The following is an 11,251-nucleotide window of genomic DNA, read 5'->3' on the forward strand; positions in this document are numbered from 1 at the left end:
GAAAAAGATTGCTGCCCGTGTGGTAATCTGTTGACCATGTGATTCTTCCTTGCAATGAAAATTCCAAAGACATTGATGTAAAAAGAACTGTTGGTTTTACAAAAACAAAGTAAGTAGAAATAAAAAGTATTCACGATTTTTATTTTAAAACAATAAAATGTAAATATTAAACAGCTATAGTACTTTCTTTTGAAATAAGGGATTGAGACATCCGGGATAGCATTTTTCTAATGGAGTCCCAACAATTAATTGATTGCTTCTGTATCAGAGAAAAGCTATAGAGAAAGGGATATGACTACTTATTAATATAATTCATTCATTATATTAATAATTAATCATTAATATAATTAATATAATATAAACAATATAATATAATACTCATTAATATAATTAATGAATTATATCCTATGAATTTCAGGGTTTTATTTATGTGCTTGGATCAGCTGTTTATACAGCTATGTTACATGTGGCAAAAAATGTGCAATTCTGTAATATGCATAATAGTATCTAAATGTGAAAGTTGGTATGAAATGTGTACCCACAGGTGTTGTTATTTCTGTATTAGTTTCAGTAAGATATCTTTCATTGAATAAGTGGTCACAGCTTGCAAATAATCTACAAGTCTAAAGGCCACTACCAACAAAGAATATGCTTTCAGAATAATTTGTTTTCAGGTTGATTGTTGACTAGCAACAGTGATGACATTTGAGAGTGCTCTAATTTGTGTGTTTGCAAAGCACATTTACATTATATATATTGAGGTTTAACTATATTTTCTTCTGTCTTGTTTAGGGACATCCTGGTTTGATTGGTCTGATTGGACCTCCGGGAGAGCAGGGTGAAAAGGGTGACAGGGGTCTTCCTGGCCCACAGGGATCTCCTGGAGCCAAGGGTGATGCAGTGAGTAAAACATACTTGTGTTTTCATTCAAGTTCCATGCAAGCGAAGAGCAAATATTCCAGTCTTTCTTTTGAGAGACTTAAAGTTGCTATAAAAATTTAATACCCAGAGCCTCCTGCTAGAGGTTAAAACTTTCTTAGGTATTGTACAAACACAGTGCAATTAAACAGGTTAAAATGAGATCAGCATGTTTCAGAAGATATACAATTTTGTGCACGAATGTGAAGGAAACACATACACCTAAGTTAGGGACAAGATAAAACTAGCAGCACAAATCTCATCATGTTTATTAACTGCACTACCCGAAGTAGCTTCCTTTCTCCTAGTTATTAAGCCATATTTTAAGGCACTATGTAAAAAGTGAGGTTTCCAAGCCAGTCTGAAGGGGAACACAGTTGTGACTACAAGTACTGCAGCGTAAGAACAACTACAAGCAACTCAAACTGTCAGATAATATTTTAAACTTCCAAACTATCTCAGACCCTAGCAAATGGCCTAAATCAAAACCTGTCAGGGTTGGATGCTTAGCAGGACCACCTTTGTCATAGATACGCATGTTTTAATCCAACATGTAGAATACTTCAGTTCTGTACTTATTATCTTATTCTTTCTTAGGGAATTTCTGGTCCTGCAGGTCCACTTGGACCCCCTGGTCCTCCTGGTTTACCTGTAAGTAATTTCATCCAGTCCTCCCGTTCAAAACACTCCCATGTTGCATGGAATATACTCCAACTACAGTTATATGTTCTTGCCCATAGGGTCCCCAAGGTCCAAAAGGTTCCAAAGGATCCAGCGTGAGTAATTCTCCTCCATATTTTTTGCTCTTTTACTTAACTTTTGTGTGTTATTTTTTAACATTGCGCAGCATGATCAGCACTGCATTTCTCTCATTGCTTTATAGGGTCCTGCTGGTCAAAAGGGTGACAGTGGGTTACCTGGTCCACCTGGTCCTCCAGTAAGTAAGAACTCTTATTTGGCATGCATGCACATTACACTGACATGATGATCCTGTTTTGACACAGGTAGAAAACACCATTTTTGAACTTGCAGATAAGGAAAATATTAATGATTGTTTCAAAATTCATTTTTCAGGAAACACAGATCCACCAGACACAGAAATACATTGTCTGCATTGAAAAAAACATAAGGAACTTAAAAAAAAAAAAAACCAAAACAAACCACACACACAAACAAACCCCCCCCCCCCCCCAATAATTACTTAATGTGTTATATTGAATCACAGGAAACTGAATGATTTTGGTTTCCCCCTGTTAATACTCCTCTGTTTCTACTATTTCTTTTTTCGTATCATAACGACCTAAAATGAAAACAATCCAAATCTGAATGTAGTGTTTCAATTTCTTGAAATTAAATACTGCTTTATAGACCCCAAGTGGAATTTTTAAAGTTTTATCAGAGGAAACATCCACAGTTTTCATTTGTCATAGCCTATGCCTTTGCTTGAGGGAATTGCTAGGGATAAAGAGACAATTGCAAGTCAGTTCTGCACGCTTATGTGAGGGCAACACACTCTTCCCCAAACAGCAATATAGTGGGAAGAGTTTAGAGCACAACAATGGTTTGGCCTTCTATAATCATCTTTTTCTGCAAGTAAATCAAAGTACATAGGCAGAAAACTGAAGGAAATAAGTGAAAAAAAGAAGTAAAGAAAAAAAGAAGTAAAGCCTATTCAAAGCATCTCCAAGACACGTTCTGTGGTCTTCCTCTGTGTATTTAGGCAGCTGAAAAACAAACAGAAAGGTAACCAGATATATCGTTTTCCACTCAGGGTCCTCCGGGTGAGGTAATTCAGCCGCTTCCAATCCAATCACCCAAAAAGACAAGAAGATCTCCTGATTACATGTTATCTGATGCTGGTGATAATATTCTGGATTATTCCGATGGCATGGAAGAGATCTTTGGTTCATTGAATTCACTGAAGCAAGACATTGAGCATATGAAGTATCCAATGGGCACTCAGAATAATCCGGCGCGAACCTGCAAAGACTTGCAACTCTGCCACCCAGACTTCCCAGATGGTATGTTATTGCATGACAAAGGCAAACAAGGCTGAAGTTATGATCTGCTAAGATACTTTGGCAAAATAATTAATTATCGGTAGATAGTTAATATAGTTGCTCAATAAATACAGTCACTTTAAATCTATTTTTGCAGGTATAAAAGTTTATAAACTTTAAGTAACAGGTGCTGTCTCTTTAAAAGCCAAAATTCGTTAAATACATAACCTCATGTGGTTTTAGACTTAAAAGTTTTTAAAGTGCTAAATAAAAAAACAGTTATTGTTTCGAAAGGTGGGCCTTGCATTTCCAGAACTATCCAAACAGGAGAGGGATGAAAGATTGATGCTGTTTAGATCAACAGAAAGTAAAATCACAAATGTCAGCATGCTGGGATAGCTAATAGCTTCTTTTAAAAGAAACAAGAATTATTTTAGTATACTTTAGCTTAGCATAATATTAAAGTTAGCATTGCTATTATATACGATTTATTATTGATTATGGCTCTCAAAAAATTTACTGTTCTTTTACCCTCAGAAACAACAATTTGTTTTACTGCATGACCACTGCTTGTTCTGTATCATTCAGCAAATAGATATGCACGTTTCTCCAATACTGTTTAATGCTACTAAGTACTAGCTTAATAAAATGCAGAGTAGCATGAACAAGACACTGTGTTCTGAAGAACTACCTTGATTTAATTATTCTTTGTGGTTTTCTTCTTTTTTTCAAAGTGAATTTACCCCTCTGGAAAGGTTTAAATGAAAGCCAACCTTCACAGAGTTTTCATCCTTTCACATTTTTGTCAATTGCAGTGGATATTTCCCAGTTCAAAGCAGTATTTTTCTGGTTTTAAATGGGAGGAAAAATAGATTTTGACAGTGTAATAATATTTTATTGGTTTCATTCTAGATAGATAAAAACAAATGGTTGCCTTGAGGAGCAGTTAAGCAGTGTATGTGCTATATGAAAAGCACATATTTTACAATTCAGTACCTCCATAATAATGAATGTTTTTCATAGAACACATTCACCTTCTTCATTTACCATTATTTGCTTATTCTTTGGAGCTTTCTTCATATCAAAGTAATCTTATTTTGGTTAAAATAAAAGTAAACGCATTCATTAAAATACAGGATTCTCCAGGAACAAGGGAATATTCAATAAATGCAGCCTGAATCAATAGAATTTTAAAATACCATAATGCCCTGCATTCAGAAGACAGAACTGGTGAAAGGATTTGTCAAGCCTCTTTGAAACCTCCACTATTTCCTTGAAACTGGATTAGAACTGTAGTGTCAGAAAATAATTTGCTGTCCTGCTCTGAAAGTAGCTGGGGATAAGGACCCACATCACAGAAATCATCATTATAATTAGAATGGTAGATTTTAAAAAGTGCTGATTTTTTAATGGACCTTGGATTGACTGTGGCTCTTTCATCCCCAGCCTTTATTCACCCTAGCATTGCAGGGCCTGAATTCTCAGTCATGCCAGTCTGGTAGGACTGCTGAAACTATGGGAAGCCTCACGCAAGTTTTAACTGTCTTTCCCACTATGTCACCTAATCAAGCATCAGTTAAGGTGTTTTTAATCAACTAAAGCAGTCTGAAGTTTCACTAGTGTTGCAGCTTCATAACCCAGTAATAAAAAACATCTTTTCTTGAGGTATATCTCTCTCAGTGGAAGCTGTAGGTACTTGTGCCAACTACAGCCTCACCAAGTCCTGTGCGACCATCTTTTTATGTAGATAGGTATGCAGATGACTTATTTCTGCTTAAGGCTGCCTGTGCTCTGTTTTTTGAGAGTGCTATCATCACAGGTACAAATTATTCTTCTAGCTGAAATACTGAAATGGCCAAATTGTTGAGATCTGCAGTGTGTTTCACACAACATGTCCTTCCTCCTCTAGACTGAGGTCTCCAGAGTTCCTCCAAAACCTCAGCAGTATCCTGCAATAGAATCATGGTTTGAAGTAAAATTATATAAAACCAAAAGGATGGAGATAAAAACAGACTGTGAACCTGGTGTTATCATTCATACACACTAACAGCAGCAACAAATCACAAGGTAGAAAAGAAAGGGTTGCTTTCTCATCATTCAGATAAAATAACTTTGCTACAAACTTTGTAGGACCACTGGGTAGCAGTAAAACCTGGATCTTCTAAATACCATTTCTACTATATAAGGCAAATATTTTCTCATTTGTTTTAGGGGAATATTGGATTGATCCTAACCAGGGCTGTTCTGGAGACTCCTTCAAAGTGTACTGCAATTTCACAGCAGGTGGGGAAACTTGCATCTACCCAGATAAGAAATCTGAAGGAGTAAGTACCAATCTGTGTTTTCAGTTGGCTGTTGACAGATCCTACTATGCTGTTGCAATGTTGAATTAAACAGGATAGTTACACTGTCACATTTTCATATATCTGTCTTTCTGATTACATTGAAATTTGCATAAATCTGAATGAAGTGGTAAAATGGTACACAGAGTCAACAAAGGGCATTTTCACCCTTCTGCTTAGACAGGGAATCTACGTACCTGCTTGCTAACCTTTCACTTCATTTCAGAATGCAACATAGCTGTGCAGCCAGTGAAAATGTATAATCTAGCGTCTGACACCTAAAAAGTAAACTCTTACTGTGTTTCTCTTGTGGGTTCATTTATATCTATTCATTTATAGCTATGCGAAGTAGGTGTAAAACACTATGTATTAACAGTGTCCTCGCTCATTGTTATAAATTACCTCTGATGGAGCATATGGTGTAGAGGAAGGCTTTCCAAAAGCTTGCCTAAATGAGAGAGATCTATCAGCATCAACACCAGTAAAAGCTCGGATTTAGACACTCTTTACAGAAACAATTTATCCCAGCAGTTTACCTGAATCTTAACAGATCACAACAGTCCCCCCTTAAATAGAACTAGCTCTCTTTATATGCTATCACCTTGGATTCCGTTTAAAGTCACTAATTTGAAGACATTCTATACAAGAAAAGCATCCTAATTTGGAGCTTTAAAGAGTCTGAGATCTCAGAAAGAAGAACCATTATTTACTATCTGATGTGAAATTTGTCCCAAGTAATGTAAAACCTTCTGTTAACATATGTTTTAAATACTTCTATCTCTGCTCTTTTACCACACAGGTTAGAATTTCATCATGGCCAAAGGAGAATCCAGGATCTTGGTTTAGTGAATTTAAGCGAGGCAAACTTGTAAGTTGTCACTGCAACATAACAGTCATTCACAAATCAAGTACACATTATCAGTGATCAAAAGATCCCAAGGAATTTTATAAATATTTAGATAAAGAAAAGACTTTTCAGACCCAGCCTTTTTGCTGTGAATATCAGAGCAGCTATATGGCCTCTTGCCACTGGACAGCAGGAGCCCGCTCTGTACTGCCCCACAACGATCCCAATGGTCACCTGCACATCTGCTGGTGAGGATCTGGCTTCTGGCAGACCACACATCTCCACTAAACCTTAGTAAAGCAGCCAGAGCACAGATCCCCTGCCCCATTCTAGGTAACAGGAAATATACTGAGCACGCGAAGATGAGACTGCAGGCTGACATAACTTTGTAATTAACTAAAAACAGATTCCCAAAGAGATTCTGCTGGTTTACACTATATGGTAGGAAAATTCTCAGTCTTTATGATTAGAATGAAGCTAAAATATGTAGTTCTTCATCCTAAATATATTACCACAACATCAAAATCTATTTACTGAGTCATAGCTTTATTGAACTATAAAACACCATAAAATGTTATGTGTTCGTTGATTTTTTTTTTTATTAAGGACAGTTATGTGGTTCTTCTGTCAACAATAATTTTGTTTTGCATTTTAACAAAGGAAAAAGATAAATATTTATGTAACTGCTTATATTTTCCAGCTTTCCTATTTGGATGTTGAAGGCAATTCCATTAATATGGTCCAAATGACATTCCTTAAACTACTGAGTGCCTCTGCCAGACAAAATTTCACTTACAACTGTCATCAGTCTGTAGCTTGGCATGACGCATCGTCTGACAGCTATGACAAAGCACTAAGGTTCTTAGGATCAAATGATGAAGAAATGTCTTACGACAACAATCCTTACATCAAAGCCCTTCACGATGGCTGTGCAGTAAGTAGAGGTTCAGAAGTCTTTACAAAACCAACCTGTCCATTAAAGTAAAAACCAAACAAATTCATTTTTTCACAGCTTTCTTCTGAGAAAAGCTTTCTAAACACGTTTTAATAGACTGCCTTTTAGTAGATTGTTAACTACAGTACACTAGTCCCTTATTTAATTTTCATATGTGTACCAAAACAAACCCAAACCATAAGCCAAGCAACAGAAATGGAACAAACCTGGCATGGATACAGGCTGTCAGCAGCAATGTGCTGCAACTACACTATCTGCTAGTATGAGCACAGTATAAAAGAACAGAAGCAAAAAAGGCATAATCCGGGGAGGCAACCCATCAGCAGAATGTATTTATACTCAAAATCAAGGCATACACAGACAGAATATTTAGTGAATATGGCAAAAACATGTATGAACTAAGCCATACATATATACCCAAATATAGTGAATTAGTTGCATAGTTTGACATGTGACTTTGTATTTCCTTTTCTCATTTTTTGGTAGCCAAAGCCAGGCAGTTTATGGATTGTACCTATCAGAATAGTTTCTTAGCTTGGCTAAAATCCCCAGAGCCGTCCAAACATGGATCAGCTCTGACTACCTCTCCAGCAGGGTCTCTGTAAGCATAGCAACTGTTACCTCTTTTCAGAAATAGAATGGTTTGTACTGAACACTTTGAAACAAAGACATCAAAGGAGCAAGTGGCAGTTGAAGCCTCATTAATTATTTTGGGGTTTGATATGGGAGCATTTTGAAAGCAGTTCCAGAGAAGTCAGTGATAGTGAATCAGAGACCTGAAAGTGCCAGGATGTACCTGGCTCTGAGACAGAGATGCAGCTCAGGTAGGTGCAGAGTTTCCTGCCCGCAGTAATGAGATTCTAATACATCACTGCTTCATGTCAGCCCTTCTGTATGTCCTGTATATTTATTTCACTTTTGTTATCCGTAGTGGGTGAGTGTAGAGCTCCAGAGAGAGATGGAAGTGATGTAGTGTATAACTCTACCACTAAACTGAGAACACACTTATCTGCCAACTTGGATGCTCATCTAAACTCCAGCTCTGGCATAGCTGAAAGGGGTCTCAGCAAAATACAAGGGACCTTCTGAAGAAAGTACAGTCCTGATAACTACCATGATGACTTGGGTGGCTGATATGCAGAGGAGGCAGAGAGCCTTTGTTACGAAGTAAGGGTGTGCCTTCAAACCTGGTTTCTAAGTGCATCAGTTGGCAGTCCTGTCAGACTACTACTTTCTTTCATGTCCAAACAGCTGCTGTGTATTTTGTGAGACAGTTACAGTCTTTCTTCTTAGAAGTAGATTTTTCTTCTGTCTTTCAGAACTAATTAGTGATTTTTTTCACAGGGAAGACGTGCACTGCTATGAGAATATTGTTTTTATTTATTAAATACCGTAGATGTGAAATCAGAATTTTCTAAGAAACATTAAATGTCTTCAATAATTTTTCATTTCTAGGCCTGTTTCAGAAAGTCAAAAAGCTATGGGCCGTTCTCTTTTTAAAAGCATTCCATATCATATTTTTAAAATAAAATCCTAAGAAAATATAAAATTTAGAATTTTTAATATCTGGTACATGAGTGGGCAATAATTTATAAATTCTACACTTCAGAGAAGCCTACGAAGATCTACAGTACATGCTTGCTGCTCTGATATATAACCATGTTTGCTTTTTTTGCTTGTTTTTTAACAGTCAAGAAAGGGCTATGCAAAGACAGTGGTTGAAATCAACACACCCAAAATAGACCAAGTGCCTATAGTTGATGTGATGATCAATGACTTTGGTGATCAGAACCAGAAGTTTGGATTTGAGGTCGGTCCTGTCTGCTTCCTTGGTTAAGCTTATGACAAAATCAGATCAACAAAAATGTTGCACTTTGGTGCTACCAACCCACTTAATGCCACATGCAAGTTTTGAATAAGGATGGCATAGAAAATATGTCTTGCTGTGTATGTATGTCTTATCTAGAAAGTAATTGTTGCCCTTGTAGGGCCAGAATCACATGACTTAAACTTATTTTGCAAAGATGCTGTGGCACAGACAGACAACATAGGGCTCACTTTAGGAACACCCCCCTTTGGATTCCTTTGGTGCTGTAAAAAAGCGAACAACATGGTGCTCCTTCCATCACAACAAAGAGGTGTTAAGAACGTGTTTAATAAACTGTAATTATTCTATGTACAGTACTATACTGTTATTTCTCTGTCCATTTCCAAAACTTGCATGTGTCTCTGAATTGCACCTGGCTCCTATTTTAGAATTACAAAACTACGTTGTCAGTACTGTGTATGTATTCTGAAAAAATAAAGCTGTAATTGCCAGTGAAGCCAATTCCATTTCTGATTAATAATAAAATCCCTTTGTATATATTGTTGTTGAAGAGCTTTGTTATTTGAAGTCACCAACAAAATTTAAGGTGGCAAACTGGAAGATCTTGAGCAGCACACTCAAACAACTCTTTTCTGCTGATATCACTCCGTGATGCTGAATTTCAATAACCAAAGCACCTTCAAAGGTGCTGTGTTCCATGGTGCTATACCTCAGACTTTTTATTTTCTTTTCTAATTCCAGAATTTCATAAGATACATGTATATACCTAAAATAAACAAGTTTATATTTTTGGGTGGGGAAAATATGTAAGAAAAAAAAACAACTTCCATGTAAGAGATCTGTTAAAAATCTGTGTGAAATAAATTAGTCACATGGCTTTCCTTTTTTTTAAATCTCATCTGAATTTTTTTCCATTCTGCTTATTTGGTCTGCATAAATATTAAAACTGGATTCTAAATGGTTATTTATGGATTTTTGCAGTGTTTACTTAGATGTTAATGTAAGCAATGATGGATGTTTGCTTCCTGAACTGGATACAAAAAGTTCCACAGAATGGTCCTATACAATATTTGCCCATCCCATTAATATGAATTCTTTTCTCCTGTTATTTCACCTGAAGGCCAGGGATGCAATATGTCTAGGTCATGTGATTCTACATAGTTGCTAAGCAACATACGAGGGGACTGCTTCCTACAGAGCTGTCTTTGACCCAAACTGTTAGAATTCGCTATTCAATTCTCAAAAAAATAACTGTTTGGCCTTCCCTCTGAACATTTTATTCAGGTAGTTGGAAGTAGGAATTACATTTTAGCTTTACAACACAAATCCTTTTGTAATTATTTTTCATAATATATGTAAGACTTGAAAAGAAATGTTTGTTTCTATTTCTTATAAATTGTTAAATTAAATAGTACTAGTTTCTGCTGGCTCATTTCCAACTGGTATTTTCTTATGCACGTTTATACATGTAAAAGTGAGATTTCAAAAGTCAACTTCTTGCTGTTCATATTTTCTTTTATTTTTGAACCAAAGTTTGTAACTGTCACCTCAAAGAGGAAAATACAAATTTTATTAATAAAATCAAGTCTTGTCTACCTGGATTGGTCATTCTCTTTTTTCAATGTCCAAAACTCACCCACTGTTATTACTGTAACTTCATTCTGCTTTCAGACCATCCAGACTCAAAAAAAAAGAAATCTTACTACATGTCCTGGCAAGCACTGGGCAACAGCACTGGGAAAAGAAGCGTTAATAGAAAAGATGCTGATCTGGACATTGGCAGTATGCAGCAAGGCTGATAAATTCACATGCAGTTTGTATGGATTTGTAGCTGCAGCAGTCCACATAATACTATTGAACACAAAACAGGAAGCCGATATTGTTTCCCCAGACACTCTCTTAGAACCTACAACGTCTGAGAGCTTCACAATCTCATGCTTATCCCTGTAGCATCCCATAAGGTAGGCAAATGACCTTATTTATTGATGGGAAATGGAAGACAAGAACTAGACCAAGACTTAGAAACTACAGGAACACAGAATTTCCAGTACCTTGTTTTAGATAGTGGAACTAGAACTGGTGATGATGTATGTCACCTGAGGACTACTCCAAAACAGTTTATTTTTTTTTTTAACCTGCTAACTGTTCTTTATGAACTCTGTTTATGTCCACAATAGCTGTGAAAGCAGCTCCAATAAGTTTGGCAAAGGAGCAGCTACTTTCTGCTGCTCAGGTGGGCTAGATTAAGTTAGATGCTGAGCTGTTCAACCCTATCTAAAACAATCAGCACTTCTGGGTCAGGTACTTTAGGGTGAGTTAGGTAAAAAAATAAACATAGTTGTAATTTCGCAGAGTCAGGAT

The 11,251-nt window shown here is 36.5% G+C and overlaps 1 protein-coding gene across 1 annotated transcript in view; it reads left to right on the forward strand.

Moving 5' to 3' along the window:
- Nucleotides 1-10,462, forward strand: part of COL11A1 (collagen type XI alpha 1 chain) — a 159,921-nt gene extending 149,459 nt beyond the window's left edge. Inside the window, exons 59-67 of the mRNA XM_054213016.1 lie at nucleotides 793-900; nucleotides 1,516-1,569; nucleotides 1,659-1,694; nucleotides 1,802-1,855; nucleotides 2,690-2,939; nucleotides 5,130-5,242; nucleotides 6,060-6,128; nucleotides 6,808-7,041; nucleotides 8,753-10,462. Coding sequence (XP_054068991.1) covers nucleotides 793-900; nucleotides 1,516-1,569; nucleotides 1,659-1,694; nucleotides 1,802-1,855; nucleotides 2,690-2,939; nucleotides 5,130-5,242; nucleotides 6,060-6,128; nucleotides 6,808-7,041; nucleotides 8,753-8,899 — 1,065 coding nt within the window. The 3' untranslated portion in view covers nucleotides 8,900-10,462. The remainder of the gene's footprint in view (nucleotides 1-792; nucleotides 901-1,515; nucleotides 1,570-1,658; nucleotides 1,695-1,801; nucleotides 1,856-2,689; nucleotides 2,940-5,129; nucleotides 5,243-6,059; nucleotides 6,129-6,807; nucleotides 7,042-8,752) is intronic.
- Nucleotides 10,463-11,251: the final 789 nt, after the last annotated feature.

The sequence above is a fragment of the Rissa tridactyla genome, chromosome 8 (assembly GCF_028500815.1).
Source record: "Rissa tridactyla isolate bRisTri1 chromosome 8, bRisTri1.patW.cur.20221130, whole genome shotgun sequence".
NCBI classification, from domain to species: domain Eukaryota; kingdom Metazoa; phylum Chordata; class Aves; order Charadriiformes; family Laridae; genus Rissa; species Rissa tridactyla.